The sequence below is a fragment of the Hemitrygon akajei genome, unplaced genomic scaffold, assembly GCF_048418815.1.
Source record: "Hemitrygon akajei unplaced genomic scaffold, sHemAka1.3 Scf000047, whole genome shotgun sequence".
Taxonomy (NCBI): domain Eukaryota; kingdom Metazoa; phylum Chordata; class Chondrichthyes; order Myliobatiformes; family Dasyatidae; genus Hemitrygon; species Hemitrygon akajei.
In genome coordinates this window covers 4,015,006-4,035,385 of record NW_027331933.1, presented here as the reverse complement: position 1 = coordinate 4,035,385, position 20,380 = coordinate 4,015,006, and the positions used below count along the sequence as shown (strand labels likewise).

General features: G+C 48.1%; 1 protein-coding gene across 6 annotated transcripts in view; it reads right to left on the bottom strand.

Annotated features, from left to right (window-relative positions):
- Nucleotides 1–687: 687 nt before the first annotated feature.
- The window catches only part of LOC140720827 (NACHT, LRR and PYD domains-containing protein 3-like), a 33,633-nt gene continuing 13,940 nt past the window's right edge, over nt 688–20,380 (bottom strand). For all 6 annotated transcript variants that reach the window (XM_073035670.1, XM_073035671.1, XM_073035668.1 and 3 more), the window contains 7 exons: nt 19,477–19,643; nt 18,396–18,567; nt 18,246–18,296; nt 11,899–13,636; nt 1,880–1,966; nt 1,557–1,724; nt 688–1,392 (listed from right to left, as the gene is read on the bottom strand). In XM_073035670.1, the coding sequence (XP_072891771.1) occupies nt 1,305–1,392; nt 1,557–1,724; nt 1,880–1,966; nt 11,899–13,636; nt 18,246–18,296; nt 18,396–18,567; nt 19,477–19,643 (2,471 nt within the window). In that variant the 3' untranslated portion in view covers nt 688–1,304. The remainder of the gene's footprint in view (nt 1,393–1,556; nt 1,725–1,879; nt 1,967–11,898; nt 13,637–18,245; nt 18,297–18,395; nt 18,568–19,476; nt 19,644–20,380) is intronic.

Sequence of the window (20,380 nt, the reverse complement as noted above, 5' to 3'; positions counted from 1 at the left end):
GTTCACAAGGTTAATTCCCGGAATGGCGGGACTGTCATATGTTGAAAGATTGGAGCGACTAAGCTTGTATACACTGGAATTTAGAAGGATGAGAGGGGATCTGATTGGAACATATAAGATTATTAAGGGATTGGACACACTGGAGGCAGGAAGCATGTTCCCGCTGATGGGTGAATCCAGAACTAGAGGCCACAGTTTAAGAATAAGGGGTAGGCCATTTAGAACAGAGATGCGGAAAAACTTTTTCACCCAGAGGGTGGTGGAAATGTGGAATGCTCTGCCCCAGAAGGCAGTGGAGGCCAAATCTGTGGATGCATTCAAGAGAGAGTTAGATAGAGCTCTTATAGATAGCAGGGTCAAGGGATATGGGGAGAGGGCTGTAACTGAGTACTGATTGTGTATGATCAGCCATGATCACAGTGAATGGCGGTGCTGGCTAGAAGGCCGAATGGCCTACTCCTGCACCTACTGTCTATTGGTCTCACGTGTGATATTATCGTCAATTGTTTCTGTCTGCGGGGATCAGTTAGCCAGGGCTTTGGTGGAGATCCTGGGCATCCGACCACCTTCAGCCTGGAGCTGAGACGCTACTGTGTCAGTGTGAGGAGCTCCGACCCACTGTTGCAGTGCACAGGGTGCGGAGGGCAGCAGAAACCTCAAATAAAACTCGAGGCCGGCACCAGGACAGGAAGTTACAGCGGTTTATTGATTTCATCATGACAAATGTAAATTACACAATGTGTGAGCTGCTGACGTGCGGGAATAAATAAGCTGCTCCCGACTCACTCACAGTCACACACAATTAACTGACCGGCGACAACGAGTGACAGTTTGAATAACCAGTCCCGTTTCTCACCGTCACTCTGCATCGGGGAACCGATGATTATAAAATCACACTTCAGGGCCGTGTCCGGGATCGCTGCATATCCAGAGTCACTGCCGAGTGATTTGTCAATTTAACATCATTATATCGGTCAGGCTGCCCAATGCACCACCCTCCGCAAAGGGAGCAAAATGATTCTCAGTCCAGGACTGAGCCTCGGAACCCTGGCTCTTCCTGTCTGGGTATTCTTCTGGGTGTCACGTGGGAGCCTCGAACACGCACAATCGGCGAAAGCTGCGCCGCCTGACAACAGGCGGAAATACGTCACTGCAGGACCGCTCCCAGCGACACACTGCGCGAGGCCAGTTCCGTTAAAACCGTTGGGAATCAGCCCCGGCGCGCAGCCATTAAAGGTAAGGACGGGAGTTAAAGGGGACGGCGGGGAATCGGCCAAATGTCCTCATCCCGCGGGCGGGGATGTTCACACGATCACTGACAGTCTGGGTCTGACTCCCCGCCGATATCTCAGTTCCTTCTCTCCGGACTCACTGAACTGATTGCTCGCCAGCCTGAAACAGATGGGAGAATAAAGATGAAATAAACAGATTACACAACAGTGTCAGTAACAGGGGACCGGGGTTAATGTTTCAACAACACTCACAGACAAATATCACCAGAAAACCCGCGGATCCGCTGATATTTTATCACATTGAACACTAACACAAACACTCACCAGATCCACTCCAGACTCGGGAGGGTCAGTATGAGGCGGCGGAGAGCGGGGACAGATCGGTCTGTCAGCGAGTTTAATCCCAGATTCAGCCCTGTCACTGATGGGTTTGTACTGAGAGCGGAGACGAGATCCTCGGCACCAGAATCTGTGAGACCGACACCCCACAGCCTGGAGATGCGAGAGAGTGAGGGTGAAGGACACAGAGAGACAGGAGACGGTACAAATCCCCAGTGTTTATCAGTAACACAATTACTGATCACATTAGTGTTCAGTATCAGACATCCAGTGACTGTAAACACAATCTCCCACAGTCTGGTACTTACCCCAGTGTCTGTATTTTACACTCCGGGTTCCTCAGAGCCGCAGACACCAGTTTCACTCCTGAATCTCCCAGTTTATTCCGCCCAAGTCTAAACACAAACAGACAGATTGATGAACAAAGTGATTCAAACCGTGGGTCTGAGGTATTTTCTCTCACTTGGATATTTCCGGAAACATTAAACTCTTCAGTAAATCACTGATCGGAGTTCCCATCACTGTCAATGTCCCTCACTGACCAGCTCCAGGGTATTCACAGAATGTCAGTAATTTCGTCTGTCGGTGTGACCCTGTAAACCCCACATATTCTGTCTCATTCCCCGATGGTTAGAAAAGTGTTCCTGACCGAAATGCAGAAATGTCTATGGAACACAGTGAAATAGACCCACCCGAGCTAAAGGGATGGGGAACAGAGATCCCACAGGAGAAAGGGGAATGGGGAAGAGAGATCCCACAGGAGGAAGGGGGATAGGGAAGAGAGATCCAATAGGATGAAAGGGGAAGGGGAAGGGAAATCCACCAAGAAGAAAGGGGGTGGGGAAGATAAATCCCACAGGAGGAAGGAGCATGGGGAAGAGAGATCTGATAGGAAGAGGAGGGACGGAGAAGAGAGATCATACAGGAGGATGGGGGATGAGTAGGAGAAATACCTGAGGAGGAATGGAGATGGGAAAGAGAGATCCCACAAGAAGAGGGAGCATGGGAACAGAGGACCAACGGGAGGAAGGGGGATGGGGAAGAGAGATCCCACAGGAGGAAAGGGGATGGGGAAGAGAGAGACCACAGGAAGAGGGGCATGGGAAAAGAAGATCGACAGGAGGACGGAAGATGGGGAAGTCAGCGCCCACATGAGGAGGTCGAATGCACGAGCTATCCCAGAGGAAGAAGGTGGATGGGGAAGGGATATCCATGGAGGAAGGGGGTTGGGGAAGAGTGATCCCACATGAGGATGAGGGATGGGGAAGAGTGATTCAACAGCAGGAAGTTGATGGGGAGGAGAGACCGCACAGGAGGAAGGGGGATGGGGAATAGAGATCCCACAGAAGTAAGACGGTTGGGGAAGATATATCCCTAGGAAGAAAGAGGGTGGGGAGGAGGTATCCCACAGTTGGAAGTAGAATGGGGAAGAGAGATCCGACAGGAGGATGTAGGATGGGGAAGAGAGATACATCAGGATGAATTGTGGAGGGAAAAGACAGATCCCACAGCAAGAGGGGGCATTATGATTACCCACAGGAGGAAGTGGGATGGGGAAGAGAGAAGGAACAGGAGGAATGGGTATGGGAAGAGAGATCCCACGGGAGGAAGGGTGTTGGGGAAGAGACATCCCACAGGTGGAAGGTGACGGGGAAGAGAGATCCGACAGGAGGAAGGGGAAAGGGGAATAGAGATCCCATAGGATGTTGGGGCATGGGGAAGACAGAACCCACAGGAGGAAAGTGGAATGGGAAGAGAAATCTCACAGAAGGAAGGGGAATGGGGAATAGAGATCCCACAGGATGAAAGTGGATGGGGAAGAGAAATCCCACAGAAGGAAGGGGAATGGGGAATAGAGATCCCATAGGATGATGGGGCATGGGGAAGAGAGATGAGACAGGAGGAAGTGGGTGGGGAAGTGAGATCATACAGGAGGTTGGGGGATGAGTAGGTGAGATCCCATAGGAGGAAGAGGGATGGGGAAAATAGATGCCACGGGACGAAGTGGAATGGGGAAGAGTGATCCCACCTGATGTAAGGGATTGGGAAGAGAGATCCCTCGGGAGGAAGGGGTTTGGGGAAGAGAGATCCCACAAGAGGATGGGTAATGGGGAAGAGAGATGCTACAGGAGGAAGGGAAATGCGGAAGCGAGATCTCACAGGTGGATTGCTACCCATGCCACGTGCTAGTCAGGCTAGAAATAGGAAGATAATGCAGCTAAATACGTGGTTGAGGGGATGGTGCATGAGGGTGGGGTTCATGTTTCTGGACAATTGGGCTTTCTTCCAGGGGAGGTGGGACCAGTTCGAATTGGACAGTTTGCACCTGAACTGGAGGGGGACTAACTTCCTTGCCGGTAGGTTAGCTAGTTCTGCTCCGGGGGTTTTAAACTAGATTGCAGGGGGAGGGGAACCAGAGTGTTAGATCAGATAGTGATGTGGAGAAGGATAAGGGTCATACGAGGACTGCTTGTATAGACAGATATCAAAGGTTTGAACGTGACATAAATGTTCTCAGGAACATTTATTTCCATGCAAGGAGTATTGTAGGTAAGGCAGATGAGTTTTTGGCGTGGATTGGCACGATAATGATATCGACATTATTGCTATTAGTAAGACTTGGTTTGCAGGAGGGGCAGGACTGGCAGCTTCATGTTACGGGTTTCCATTGTTTCAGACGTGATAGGGGGTAGGGATGAAAGGGGGAGGAGTGGCATTACCAGTCAGGGAGAATCTCACAGCTGTGCGTAGACGGGACTGCTTGGAAGGTTCGTCTACAGAGGCCATATGGGTGGAGCTGAGGAATGGGAAAGGTGTGAGCACACAAATAGGGTTGTATTATAGACCGCCCAATAGGCAGAGAACTTTAGTAAGGCCTTTGACAATGTTCCACGTAATAAGTTATTTCAAAAGGTGCAGACACTAGTTATCCATGGAGAGGTTGTAAACTGGATTCGAAATTGGCTGTGTGGGAGAAGACAGAGAGTGGTAGTGGATGATTGCTTCTCAGACTGCAGGCCTGTGACTAGTGGTGGGCCTCAGGGATCTGTGCTGGGACCATTGCTGTTTGTTGTCTAAATCAATGATCTAGATGATAATGTGATAAATTGGATCAGCAGGTTTGCGGATGACACTAAGATGGAGGCGTTGTGGACAGCGAGGAAGGCTTTCAAAACTTGCAGAAGGATCTGGACCAACTGGAAAAATGGGCCAGAAAATTGCAGATGGAATTTATAACATGTAACTTGTAACCATATAACAATTAAAGCACAGAAACAGGCCATCCCGGCCCTTCTAGTCCGTGCCGAACGCCTACTCTCACCTAGTCCCACCTACCTGCACTCAGCCCATAAGCCTCCATTCCTTTCCTGTCCATATACCTATCCAATTTTTTTTAAATGACAAAATCGAAACTGCCTCTACCACTTCTGCTGGAAGCTCGTTCCACACAGCTACCACTCTCTGAGTAAAGAAGTTACCCCTCCTGTTACCCCTAAACTTTTGCCCCTTCACTCTCAACTCATTCCCTCTTGTTCTAACCTCCCTTACTCTCAATTGAAAAAGACTATGGACGTCAACTCTATATATCCCCCTCATAATTTTAAATACCTCTATCAAGTCCCCCCTCTACCTTCTACCCTCCAAAGAATAAAGACCTAACTTGTTCAACCTTTCCCTGTAACTTAGGTGCTGAAACCCAGGGAACATTCTAGTAAATGTCCTCTGTACTCTCTCTATTTTGTTGATATCGTTCCTATAATTCGGTGACCAGAACTGTACTCAATACTCCAAATTTGGCCTCACCAATGCATCGTAGATTTTTAACATTACATCCCATCTCCTATAGTCAATGCTCTGATTTATAAAGGCAAGCATACCAAAAGCTTTCTTCACCATCCTATTCACATCAGATTCCACCTTCAGGGAACTATGCACCATTATTCCCAGATCACTCTGTTCTACTGCATTCCTCAATGCCCTACCATTTACCATGTATGTTCTATTTGAATAATTCCTACCAAAATGTAGCACCTCACACTTATCAGCATTAAACTCCATCTGCCATCATTCAGGCCACTCTTCTAACTGGTCAAAATCTTTGAACTACACGCTTTGAAAACCTTCATTATCCACAACGCCATCTATCTTAGTATCATCTGCATACTTACTAATCCAATTTACCATTCCATCATCCAGATCATTAATGTATATGACAAACAACATTGGACCCAGTATAGACCCCTGAGGCACACTACTAGTCACCACTTTAATGCAGACATGTGTGAGGTGTTGCATTTTGGAAGGACAAATCAAGGTAGGACATACACAGTAAACGGTAGGGCACTGAGCAGTGCAGAGGAACAAAGGGATCTGGGAGTTCAGATACATATTTCCCAGAAAGTGGCGTCACAGGTAGACAGGGTTGTAAAGAAGGCTTTTGGCACTCTGGCATTCATAAGTCAAAGTATTGAGTATAGGAGTCGTGATGTTATGGTCAGGTTGTACAGGACATTGGTGAGGCCAAGTTTTGAATATTGTGTGCAGTTCTGGTCACCTGACTATAGGAAATATATCAGTAAGATTGAAAGAGTGCAGAGAAGATTTACTAGGATGTTGCCGGGTCTTCAGGAGTTGAGCTACAAGGAAAGATTGAACAGGTTACGACTTTATTGCTTGGAGCGCAGAACAATGAGGGGAGATTTGATAGAAGTTTACAAAGCTCTGAGGGGTATAGAAAGGGTAAATGCGAATGGGCTCTTTCCACATAGATTAGGAGAGATAAATTGCAAGAGGACTTGGTTTCAGGGTGAAAGAGGAAAGGTTTAGGGGGAATGTCTTCACTGAGAGGGTGGTGAGAGTGTGGAACGAGCTCCCATCTGATGTAGAAAATGCGGACTCACTCTTAAGCTTCAAGATTTAATTAGATAGATGCATGGATGGGTTATGAACTGGGTCTGAAGGGTTATGGACTGGGTACAGGTCAATGGGACAAGCAGAATAAAGTTTCGGCACAGAGCAGAAGGGCCGAATGCCTTGTTTTCTGTGCGCTGGTATTTTATGATTCTATGAAGGGGTGTGGGGAGGAGAGTTCACTCAGGTGGAAGGGCGAATGGGAAGAGAGCTCCCACAGGTGGAAGGGAGATGGGGAAGGGATATCCCACAGGAGGATGTGGGAAGGGGAAGAGAGATCCCAGAGGAGGAAGGGGGATGGGGAAGAGAGATCTCACAGGAGGAAGGGAGATGGGGAAGGGATATCCCACAGGAGGATGTGGGAAGGGGAAGGGAGATCCCATAGGAGGAAAGGGGAAGGGGAAAAGCGATCCCACCGAAGGAAGGTGGAAGGGGGATGGTGTAGAGAGATCGCACAGGAGGAATGGGGATGCGGAACAGAGATCCCATTGGAGGATGGCAAATAGGGAAGAGAGATCCCAAAGGAGGATGTGCGATGGGGAAAATAAATACCACGGGAGGAAGGGGTTTGGGTAAGAGAGATCCCACAAGAGGATGGGTAGTGGGGAAGAGAGATATACAGGAGGAAGGGAAATGGGGAAGCAAGATCCCATAGGAAGTGGAGGAATGGGAACAGAGCCCCCACGGGGATCAGATGGATGGGGAAGAGATATCTTTCAGGAGGAAAGGGGTTGCGGAAGAGAGATCCCACAGGAACAAAGGGGTATGCGGAAGAGTGTTCCAACAGCAGGAAGTTGATGGGGAAGAGAGATCCCACAGATGGAAGTGGGATGGGAACAGATGCACCAGAGAGTTAATGGGGATGCGGAAAAGAGATCCCACAGGAGCATGGGGGGTGGAGAAGAGAGATTCCACTGTAGGAATGGAGATGGGGAAGAGAGATTCATCAGGAGGAAGGGAGCTGGTGATGAGAGATCCCACAGGAGGATGGGGGATGGAGATGAGAGATCCCACAGGAGGAAGGTGGATGCTGAGGAGAGATCCAACAGTTGGAAGGAAGGGGGAGTGGGAACAGAGAGGCCAGAGGATGAAAGGGGGATGGGAAACCGAGATCACACAGGTGGATTGCGATCCATACCACGTGCTAGTAAGGCTAGAAATAGGAAGATAATGCAGCTAAATACGTGGCTGAGGGGATGGTGCATGAGGGAGGGGTTCATGTTTCTGGACAATTGGGCTTTCTTCCAGGGGAGGTGGGACCAGTTCAAATTGGACAGTTTGCACCTGAACTGCAGGGGGACTAACATCCTTGCAGGTAGGTTAGCAAGTTCTGCTCCGGGGGGTTTAAACTAGATTACAGGGGGAGGGGAACCAGAGTGTTAGAGCAGATAGTGAGGTGGAGGAGTATAAGTGTCATGCGAGAACTGCTTGTATAGACAGATATCAATGGTTTGTCCGTGATAGAAATGTTCTCAGGTGCATCTATTTCCATGCAAGGAGTATTGTAGGTACGGAAGATGAGTTTAGGGCGTGGATTGGCACATGATGATATCGACATTATTGCTACTAGTAAGACTTGGTTTGCAGGAGGGGCAGGACTGGCAGTTTCATGTTCCGGGTTCCCATTGTTTCAGACGTGATAGGGGGTTGGGATGAAAAGGGGAGTAGTGGCATTACCAGTCAGGGAGAATATCACAACTGTGCGTAGACGTGACAGTCCGGAGGGTTCGTCAATAGAGGCCATATGGGTGGAGCTGAGGAACGGGAAAGGTGTGACCACACTAATAGGGTTGTATTATAGACCGCCCAATAGGCAGAGAGAATTGGAGGGGCAAATCTGTAGAGAGGTAGCAGACCGATGTAAGAAACAGAAAGTTGGAATCGTAGGGGATTTTAACTTTCCACATATTGACGAGGCCGCCAACTCTGAGAAAGGGTTAGATGGCGTGGAGTTTGTCAAATGTGTTCAGGAAAGTTTTCTAAATCAATATATTGAGGTACCAACGAGAGACGGTGCAGTACCTGATCTCCTATTAAGGAACCAGACAGGTCAGGTAACAGAAGTAAGTGTTCGCAAACATTTTGGGTCCAGTGACCATAATGTCATTAGTTTCAAGATAATTCTGGATAAGGATAGGACTGGTCCATCAGTTAAAGTTCTGAATTGGAGAAGGGCCAATTTTGTGGAAATGAGAGAGGATCTGGGAAGAGTGGATTGGGATCAGTTGTTTTCCGGCATGGATGTGTTCAGTAAGTGGAACACCTTCAAGGGTGGAATTTTGAGAGTGCAGAGTTTGCATGTTCCTGCCAGGATTAAAGGCAAACTTAACAGGCATAGGGAACCTTGGTTTTCAAGGGATATTGGCGATCTGGTTAAGTAGGTGTTTAGCATGTATAGGCAACAAGGGACAAATGAGGTACTTGAAGAGCACAGAAAATGTAAGGGAATACTAAAAAAGGAAATCAGGAAGGCAGAAAGAAGACCTGATGTTGGCACATCATGTGAAGGTAAACCCGAAGGGTTTCTTCAAGTAAATTTAGAGTAAAAGGATAGTAAAGGACAAAATTGGTCCCCTAGAAGATCAGAGAGGTCGTCTATGTGTGGAGCCTCACGAGATGGGGGAGATCTTAAACAGGTTTTTTGCATCAGTGTTTACACAGGAAACTGGCATAGCGGATATGGAATTAAGGCAAACAAACAGTAGTGTCATGGAACATATAGAGATTAAAGAGGAGGAGCTGCTTGCTCCCTTGCAGTGAATAAGGGTAGATAAATCTCCGAGCCTGACATTATATTTTCTCGGACCTTGAGAGAGACTAGTGTAGAAATTGCAGGGGCCCTGGCAGAAACATTTAAAATGTCCTCAGCCACGGTTGCGGTGCCGGAGGATTGGAGGGTAGCTCATGTTGTTCCGTTGTTTGAAAATGGCTCCAAAAGTACATCAGGTAATTACAGGCCAGTAAGCCTGACATCATTAGTAGGTAAATTATCGGAAGGTGTTCTAAGAGATCGGATATACAAGGATTTGTACAGCCAAGGGCTGATTAAAGATAGTCAACATGGCTTTGTATGTGGTAGATCATGTTTAATGAATCTCCTAGTGTTTTTCGAGGAGGTTACCAAGAATGCATATGAAGGAAAGGCTGTGGATGTTGTCTACATTGACTTTTGTAAGGCCTTTGGCAAGGTCCCACATAAGAGGTTAGTTCTAAAGGTCCAGACTCGAGGTATCCATGGAGATGTTGTAAACTGGATTCGAATTGGCTGTGTGGGAGAAGACAGAGAGTGGTAGTGGATGATTGCTTCTCAGTGTGGAGGCCTGTGACTAGTGGTGTGCCTCAGGGATCTGTGCTGGGACCATTGCTGTTTGTTGTCTATATCAATGATCTAGATGATAATGTGATAAATTGGATCAGCAGGTTTGTGGATGATACTAAGATGGAGGCGCTGTGGACAGCGAGGAAGGCTTTCAAAGCTTGCTGAGGGATCTGGACCAACTGGAAGAATGGGCCAGAAAATGGCAGATGGAATTTAATGCAGACAAGTGTGAGGCGTTCCATTTTGGAAGGATAAATCAAGGTACGACATACACGATAAACGGTAGGGCACTGAAGAGTGCGGAGGACAAAGGGATCTGGGGGTTCAGATACATAAGTCCCTGAAAGTGGCGTCACAGGTAGGCAGGGTTGTAAAGAAGGCTTTTGGCATCCTGGCATTCATAAATCAAAGTACTGAGTATAGGAGTTGGAATATTATGGTGAGGTTGTATAAGATATTGGTGAGGTCAAATTTGGAGTATTGTGTGCAGTTCTGATCACCTAACTAAAGGAAGGAAATCAGTAAGTTTGAAAAAGTGCAGGGAAGATTTACTAGGATGTTGCTGGGTCTTCAGGAGTTGAGTTACAAGGAATGATTGAACAGGTTAGGACTTTATTCCTTGGAGCATAGAAGAATGAGGGGAGATTTGATAGAGATTTAAAAAATTATGAGGGTATAGACAGGGTAAATGCGTTTAGGCCCTTTCCACATAGATTAGGAGAGATAAATATGAGAAGACTTGGCTTCAGGGTGAAAGGGGAAAGGTTTAGAGGGAAATTCTTCACTGAGAGAGTGGTCAGAGTGTGGAACGAGCTGCCATCTGATGTGGAAAATGTGGACTCACTCTTAAGCTTTAAGAACAAATTGGATAGATACATGGATGGGAGAGGACTGGAGGGTTATGGACTGGGTGCAGGTCAATGAGACGAGCGGTATAAGGTTTTGGTACAGACTAGAAGGACCGAATGGCTTATTTTCTGTGCTGTAGTATTCTATGATGTTATGATTCTATGGGGAGGAGAGTTCCCACAGGCGAAAGGGAGATGGGGATGGGGAAGAAAGATCCCAAAGGAGGAAGGAGGATGGGGGAGAGAGATCTCACAGGAGGAAGGGGGATGGGTTTGAGAGATCGGCCAGGAGGAGGAGGGATGTGGAAGAGAGTTACCACAGGAGGATGTGGGATTGGGAAGAGAGATCTCACAGGAGGAAGGGGGCCGGGGAAGAGAAATGCCACAGGACAATGGGGCATGCCAAAGAGAGATCCGACATGAAGACGTCGATGGGGGAGAGAGATCCCACAGGAGGAAAGGGTATGGGGAAGAGAGTTCCAACAGCAGAAGGGATGGGGAAGAGAAATCCATAGAAGGAAGGGGATGGGGAAGAGCGATCTCACAGGAAGGTGTGTGGGTGTGTGGAAAAGACATCGCACAGGAGGATGAGGAAAGAGTAATAGAGAGCCCACAGGAGGAATGGGGATGGGGGCAAGATTCCAAAGAATGGAAGGGGGATTGGGATGAGAGGTCCCACAAGAGGATTCCAAGGGTAAACGATAATCCTACAAGACGAGAGTATGCAGAAATTTTTTGTACGTGTTTGTTGGATCTGAACAGAGGCCCCGAGGAGATGCGCCCTCTCTTTTTTCGTATCTGGAAGTGAGCAAAGTCACACACGGGGAAGGGCAGGGGAGGACAATCTCACAAAGGTATTTCTCTCCTTCTCACTTGGACAATCTGCTGACGGTCTCTTGTCCCTGACCGGGAAGGGGGTGTGAATCTCTGACCCACCTACTGCAGTCAGTGTCGGTCTGGGTGACAGTAACAGTGAGAAGGTACATTGTCAATGCACGTGTCACAGGCAGCGAGAAACACGGCCATTCCTGTGATTTACTACCATTCTTCACTGATCTGATGAAGTCTCCAACATCCCTTCACAAGAAACCACAGAACCCTCCCGTCCTGGGGGAATTACTGACCGATCCCCTGGGTATTTGTCACAATTCTTCACAATCAGATTTACTACAAATTTACCGAAATTCCTTTACATTGAAACAACACAATGAGAGTTTCAAAGTTCAGAGTGAGAGATAAATCAAGTTACCTCAACTTCTGGCACTTGTGCAGCTCGGGTCCCAGCCCCTGAATTCCTTCACACTGAATGTGGCAGTTCTCCAGGTTGAGGTGTTTTATTGTATCACAGAGTCCGATGACATGAGACAGGACCGCGCAGTCCACCGGGGTCAGTGTCATTTCACTGAATGAAAGTTTTTTCACAGATCCCAGTGCGGTCTGAGCAAGTCCACGATTCGGAGACTCAAATAGGTAGTGCAATGTGTTTAGGAGTCTCCTTTTACCAGCTTCACTCCTCGTGTTTCTACTCTGGCGTTTAACCTCCTCCTGTACCCAGTCAATCACCCGGCAGGTTGTTTGATGAGGAAATGGACCCAGAAACTCCTCCAGGCCCCGAGCTGTCATTGGGTTGGAGAGACCAGCAACAAAACGGAGGAATACCTCAAATCGCCCATCCTTCACGCAGTGGGCTTCAGTGAGGAGTTTCATAATGTCTCTGCCATCTGGGATCAGGAATTGTGCGACTGCAGCTACAAACTCTTGGATGGTGAGGTGTGGGAATGTGTACACCACACACCGGGCAGAATCCTCTCTCTCCAAAAGCTCCATTAGGAACCCGGACAGGAACTGGGAAGGCTGCAGATTGTGGTTGATCAAATCTCCATCTGTAAACGAAATTTTCTTCTCGGACACTCCTCTGAAGGCCATCTGACCAACCCTGAGTAACACATCACGGGGGTTCTCAATCTCACGGCCGTGATTTTTCAGGATGTTGTAAATATAGTAGGAGTACAGTTGGGTGATGGTCTTGGGAACTCGCTGCGGGTCCCTGACTCTTTGTGTGAAGAAGGGGCCCAGTGCCAGAGCGAGGATCCAGCAGTAGGAGGGGTTGTAGCTCATGGTGTACAGGATCTCGTTCTCCTTCACATGCTTGAAGACAGCTGCCGCCACCGTCTGATCTTCAAAATGTCTGATGAAATAGTTCTTCCGTTCCTCACCAACAAATCCCAGGATTTCAGCCCTGATACTGATCTCTGCCTTTTCCAATAAATGTAACGCAGTGGGGCGGGTGGTCACAAGCACTGAACACCCTGGGAGCAGCTTGTGCTGGATTAAACTGTATATAATGTCAGACACCTTGCACTTGAATTCAGGATCTGTGCATGTGGACTGAGGTTCTGTGTCTCTCTGACTGTCAGCAAAATCAATTTTGTCGTTGAATTCATCCAAACCATCGAATATGAATAGCAATCCCACTGGGTTCTTCCAGACCTCTCTCAGTATATTCCTGAAGTAAGGATATTGATCCAGAATCAGTTCCCTCAAGTTTATTGTGCAGTTAATGGAGTTTAACTCCCGGAATTTGAAACTGAAGACAAACTGGAATTGTTGGTATATTTTTCCCGTGGCCCAATCATAAACGATCTTTTGTACCATTGTTGTTTTCCCGATCCCCGGGACTCCGGCCACTGCTGCCGAACTCCCAGATTTGGATTTACTCCGGGAAAAGCTGCTCTGGAACAACTGAACCTTCCGGAGTTTTTCCAGGAGTCCACGGAGATGTGTTTCTCTCCACTCCTCGTGGTCTCTGCCTCTGGCCAGCAGCTCATGTTCCACCAGTCTCCGATCTCGAACAGTAGAAATGACCGTGAGTTCAGCGTATCGATCAACCAGCTGGAAAACATTCACCTTCCCCGTCATCAGGATCGTGTTCACTCTCAGTGTTTCAGTTTGTGCCCGCAGAGTCTCCTTGTGTTTCTGTTGAACATCTTCCATGAGAACAGACAGTGGACAAACTGTTAGATGCCTCAACTCAGAGCTCAGTATTTAAGCACACAAGAGTTAGCTCAAAGCCATTGCATTAATTGGGTTCACCAATGGATATTCGTGTAGTAAAGTAAATCCAATTAACAGACCCCTGACTGGACAGGGAAACCTGGTCTAGATAAACACCAGATCATCACAATTCCATATTAATCGTGCTGTGAAGGTGAGTATTTCCCTGGTAGTTTACTGACACCCGACTGTCCCGTACTGGACACCCTCGCACAACTGTCACACCCTGGATGGGTGTGTGGGGTCTCACAGTGTGTCAGCACCCTGTCAGATGTGTGTGGGATCTCACAGTGTCTCCGGAACCTGACAGGGGTGTGTGGGATCTCACAGTGTGTCTCGACCCTGCCAGCTGTGTCTGGGGTCTCACAGTATGTCAGGATCCTGCCAAGAGTGTGTGTCGACTCACACTGTGTCAGGAACTGTCTCACAGTGCATCAGGATACTGTGATGTGTGTTCGGTATCTCACAGTGTGTCAATACCTAGCAAGAGGTGTGTGATATCTCACGGTGTGTCAAAACCCTGCCAGAAGTGTCTGGCTCACACAGTGTGTCAGGATCCTGTTAGGTGTGTGTCGGGTCTCAAAGTGTGACAGGACCTTAACAGGCATGTGTCGGCTCTCACAGTGCGTCAGGACCCTGTCAGTTATGTGTGGGTTCTCAGAGTGTGTGAGGACCCTAACAGGCGTGAGTGTGTCTCACAGTGTGTCAGCAACCTTTCAGGGTTGTATGGGGTCTCGCAGTGTGTCAGAACCCGCTGGAAGTTGTGTGAGGTTACAAAGTGTTTTAGGACACTGTCAGGGATGTGCGGTGTCCCACAGTGTGTCAGGACACTTTTAGGTGTGTTTGGGGTCTTACACTGAGACAGGATCCTATCGGTGGTGTGTGGGGTCTCGCACTGTGTCGGAACCCTCTATGGGCTATGTGCGGTTCACAGTGTGTCAGGACCTAACAGGGTTGTGTGGGGTCTCACAGTGTGTCAGGACCCTGTCCGGTGTGTGGGGGCTCTCACAGTGTTTTGTGACCCTCTCAGGGCTGTGTGGTGTCTCACAGTGTGTCGGAACCCTGTCTGGGGTGAGTGGGGTGTGGCAGTGTTTCGGTACCCTGTAAGGGGTGTATCGGGTCTCTCAGTGGGTCCAGACCCTGTCTGGGGTGTGTCTGCGGTCTCACAGTGTGTCAGTGCCCTGTCAGGGATGTGTGGGATCTCGCAGTGTGTCACTTCCTTGAAATGGGTGTGTGCGGTCTCACAGTGTGTCAGGACCCTACCAAGTGTGTCTGGGGTCTCACAGTGTGTCAGGACCCTGTCAGGGGTGTGTGGGGTCTCACAGTGTATCAGGACCCTGTTAGGCGTGTGTAGGGTCTCACAGTGTGTTATGACCCTGCCAGGAATGTGCGTGGTCTCACGGTCTGTCTCGACCCTGTCAGTTGGAGTGTCTGGTCTCACGTCCTGTCAGGACCCTGTCAGGGGTGTGTGGGGTCTCACAATGCGTCAGGTCCCTGACAGTGGTGTTTGGATTCTCACAGTGTGTCAGGACATGTCTGGGGTGTGTGGGATCTGACAGTGTGACAGTACCCTGTCAGGTGTGTGTGTGGGGTTTCACAGTATGTCAGGACTCTGTTAGGGATCTGTGGGGTTTCATAGTGTGTCAGTACGCTGTCAACTGTGTGTGGGGTCTCACAGTGTGTCAGGGCATGTCATGTGTGTGTGGGGTCTTACTATGTGCAGGAACCTATCAGGGCTTTGTGGGGTCTCACTGTCTGTCAGGGGTATGTGGGGTTCACAGTGAGTCAGTACGTAACAGGTGTGTGGGGACCCTGCCTGGGGTGCATCTAATCGCACTTCCTGTCAGGACCCTCTTAGGGGGGTGTGAGGTCTCACAGTGTGTCAGGACTCTGTCAAGTTTGTGTGGGGTCTCACAGTGTATCAGGAACCTCTCAGGGGCGTATGGCGTCTCGCAGTGTGACAGGAATCTGTCAGGGGTGTGTGAGGTCTCTGTGTGTGTCAGGACCCTGTCAGCTGTTTGTGAGTTCTCACAGGGTGTCTGTGCCCTGGCAGCTGTGTGTCAGGGGTCTCACCGTGTGTCACGACCCTTTCAGGTGTGTGCAGAGTCGCACGGTGTATCATGACCCTGTCAGCGTTGTGTTGTGTCGCACAGTGTGTCTGGACCCTGCCAGGGAGGTGTGGGGTCTCACAGTGTGTCAGGAATCTGCCAAGTGTGTCAGGATCCTCTCAGGTATGTGTCGGGTCTCACAGAGTGACAGGACCCTAAAAGGCATGCGTGGGTTCTCACAGTGTGTCAGGACCTTGTCTGGTTTTGTGAGGTCTCACACTGTGTCGGGACCCTAATAGGCGTGAGTATTTCTCAAAGGGTGTCAGGACCATGTCAGGAGTGTGTGGGGTCTCACAGTGTGTCAGGACCCTGTCAGAGGTGTGTCAGGTCCCACATTCTGTCAGGATCCTCTTAGGGGTGTGTGGGCTCTCACAGTGTAACAGGTCCCTGTCAGGTGTGTGCGGAGTTCACAGTATGTCAGCACCCTAACTGGGGTGGGTAGGATCTCACAATATGTCAGGACCCTGCCAGGGGTGTATGGGGTCTCACAGTGTGTCAGGACCTTGTCAGGGATGTGTGTTGTCTCACGGTGTGTCAACGCCCTACCAGGTGTGCTTGGGGTCTCAGGACCCTGTCAAGGAGTGTGTGGGCATTACAATCAAGTATTCGGGAGAAACAGTAGGAAAACCTAGATTTTTGAAATGTTTAGAGAATGTGACAGTGGTAGAAATAATGTTGTTCAATAATCAGGGAGAGAATATGTTTCATATTCCGAAATAGATGTGGGAATTTCACTGCCGTGACAGTTCCCTCGGCAAACAGCATGAAGAACATTGAAGAACAAGTTTGCAGGCAAATTGTCGAGAATTACCAAATCCTTAGTGCAGGAAAATGGAGGGGTTTTATTGTCTGAATGTGGACTGGAAAAGCATTAACACTGGTGACAGAAACGAGAGCAGTTTGAAAACTTTAGATAGATATATAGATGGATACTTTATTCATCCCCATGGGGAAATTCAACTTTTTTCCAATGTCCCATACACTTGTTGTAGCAAAACTAATTACGTACAATACTTAACTCAGTAAAAAATATGATATACATCTAAATCACTATCTCAAAAAGCATTAATAATAGCTTTTAAAAAGTTCTTAAGTCCTGGCGGTAGAATTGTAAAGCCTAATGGCATTGGGGAGTATTGACCTCTTCATCCTGTCTGAGGAGCATTGCATCGATAGTAACCTGTCGCTGATCCCATTTCAAAACTAACATCTTTTGGACTTTGTTCTTGGAAATGAAACAGACTGAATGAGGGTGTTGGCCAAGATTCCTTATATTACTGTTCAAGGGCATCGAGTTATCAGTTAAAACATGGGCTAATGTAAGATTAATAATTTTTATAATACCTTCTTTGCTTCGCTCTCTCCTCTGTTAAATGTGCAGTTGAGTGATCCAACTCAGTCTGCGATGATGAAACCTTACGATCTCTGAGCCCATGGACTGCGCTGGGCTCCATTTTCACCGACACAAAGTGCTTACGGATGTAGTGAGTTTCTTATCCAGACGGTCACAATTTAATTAATTACAGTATTATTTATAGATATTTTCAGTCCTTTCCACCTCTTTGCCGCAAGCTCACAACCCTCGGTTTCTCTGCCCTAACTCCCATCTCTCACCCTTCCACAGTGTCCATCAAACATCACATCAATTTCAGCTTCTGTGGACTGAGCTGAGGATTTGACCCCCATCACACCCTCACTAACACTGTGTCCTGATGGAATTCCCAGGATTATTAAGTGGGAAATTGAACGGGATAACTTTAGCAGTATTTGCAGATGTGAACAGAGTGGGTTTCATATGCTGCTATGAGAATAAACAGACTAGTTGTAGTGTTAACACGAGGAAATCTGCAGATGCTGGAAATTCAAACAACAACACACACACAATGCTGGTGGAACACAGCAGGCCAGGCAGCATCGATAGGGCGAAGCGCTGTCGACGTTTCGAGCCGAGACCCTTTGTCAGGACTAGTTGCAGTGTTACCTGCTTTTCTCATTAAATGGATGCTGTCACTGTTATTCTGCGACGGGAACTTCAATGGATTCCCAATTCTAAAAAAGAATGATATCCTGTAGGAGATGAGGGAGTTTAGAAAAGTGATTTAGGATGAGGGCTATTCCGGGGGTTGGGTGGTTGTAGGGATATAATTTCACCTTTCGGAGTAAGAAATTTCCCATAGTTTTGCTCCTCAGATTGCCCTCTTCTCCATTCTGACCCCGGTGGAGGGATCTGTAGTTGCAGGACCCAGAGAGGAGTGATCCCTTTCAGCAAAGCCTCCAACTCTCTGCGTTTTTCCTCATACTGTACTGTGAAAACTCTCCCTCCAGCAAACATTTTTCCATGTGTCTCACTGTGCGCTGTGTCACGGTGGAACATTTACCCGATCAAATCCCCGTGACTCAACAACGACATGGCCCTATACAACATCAAACTTACCTTTCAGTTCCCTGGGAATCTCCGGTACGGGTCGACGGACCGGAACACAACCTGTTCAGATTTAAACAATTTGAGGAATTGAAATGTGTCAAGTTATTAAGTATGTAATTCTTGATTCCAAAATTAAATTAGTATCTGATATTATCTCACCATGTTCCTGTATTTCTTTCAGTATTTTGTCAAACTTTGGGACTCCAATCCTCATTTTCACAAAGGTTTCCCACATCACCCTCCGGGCGCGGGAGCCTTTCTCCATCACCAGGCTCAGGAGGAGTTTAGAACTGACCGCCCGCTCTCCCTTATCAGCGAGATCAGAGATTTTCTGTGAAGAGTAACGGAGAACATATTGGGGACTGACAGATTCACACAGAGAATGAGAAGTAAATGATGTGCTCTGTAACGGGATCACACTGAGCAGTCACCCGGACGGGTGCTGATCCTGTCTGGACATGGACTGTACATTCTGAGTGCAGAGCACACGGAGGGACATTCACTGTGAACCTGGTCCACCAGTTAATGAGATCCTGACTGGTCTGTGACCACTTCATTGACGTGGCTCCAAATCCATAAATAATTCCTCACCGGATCTGACCGTGTAAAATAGAAATCATAAAATGACGATCACAGATGAAGAAAGAAGTCAGGCAGGTTTTTATAACAGAGTGAGCAGTCTCGGAGAAGTTGCAGAAAAGATGATGTGATTCAGCTCCTCAGTCCGCCAGTGTCCAACATGACAGCAAATTACCGGCTGACACCTGAAACCTTTCCTTTGCCTTTTCCAGTGGAGGTTTATTCAGTAATTACACATGACAACGCGGTAGTGTTACCCGATCCACACTGTTTACAGCTACAGATTTTAAAAGACTCATCTCCACCCAGAACAGAACACACTGGAGCTCCTGTGGCATCCAGTGATAATGCCCCGGTTCTCACTGACGTCCTGCCGTCACGCCGCACGGTCTTTTCAAAATGAAAATTCCTACCATATTTCCATTTAAACTCCTTTATTGCAACCTCATACAATTGTTCCCTGCTCCCCCCGCTCTGAGCATTGAGCCGCCACTGTTGTGTTTGCACCTCTTTCAATCATTCCTTCTGATTCAAATCTTTAAGAATTATATATATTTATTTCTGATTTGTTTTTATGCTTTATTATCCGTTGAGTGAGAGTTCCGACACCCATCAGTCCTGTGATGTGTGAAAATTCAAACCCATTCTCCCTCCCACTCACCCGATGTTCCTCTCCGCTGAACTGATTCTCGGCCGTTAACGCCAGGCTCACTCTGTGCACCCCTCTTTCCATCGCCTGCTCCAGCCTGTCCCGGTAGAAGTCCGTCAACTGCAGCAGCTGGAAATCATCCCAGCTTGCCAGGAGCTCGGTGATCACTGAGCTCGGACCTGTGGGGAAAATGGGGAAAATTAAAGAAATTACTGACACTATATTGGGCAGCCACTTTCTCTCTCGAACCTAAAGATCACCAAGCTCAGTTCGAAATATATATATGGGGGGAAGGAACGGGGCTTTGGCTGGTGGGGGGGGGGGGGTGCGTGGTGCCGGTCGGGCTGGGTGTTTGGGAGAGGTTATTGAAGGCTAGTCTTCCGTGTCTCTGCGAATATACCTCCCTGTTTGGAAAGGACTCTGCTTATTGCTGAGAATATCACCATCACTCTCCTGGTACTGCCCATCACCACCGCTTTGCTCTGGGTTACTGTCTGCCTGCCTGGTCAACCCCTTCCTCAGAAAATCTCTGGGATATCTCACAAAATTCTGCAGGTACTCAGCAGGTCAGGCAGCGTCTATGGAGGAGAATAAACAATCAATGTTTCAGGCCAAGGCCCTACATCGGATTGGAAATGAGGGGACGGAAATTCTAGATATTGCCACATTACTTCGTATTCCCCTGGTCATGATCGAAAACGTCATATGTTTATTCCTCTCCATGGATGCTGCCTGACCGGCTGAGTTCTGCCAATATTCTGTGTGACTTTGCGTTGCCCAAAACTTTCAGCATCTGCAGAATGTCTTGTCTTCTGGAGTAACTCGCTATTTTAATGTGCATCACAATCTGTCAGAGGAGCAGGAGCAGACGGTAAATGTACTCCTTCCACGTGTGACTGTGTTTCCCCCAGAGATG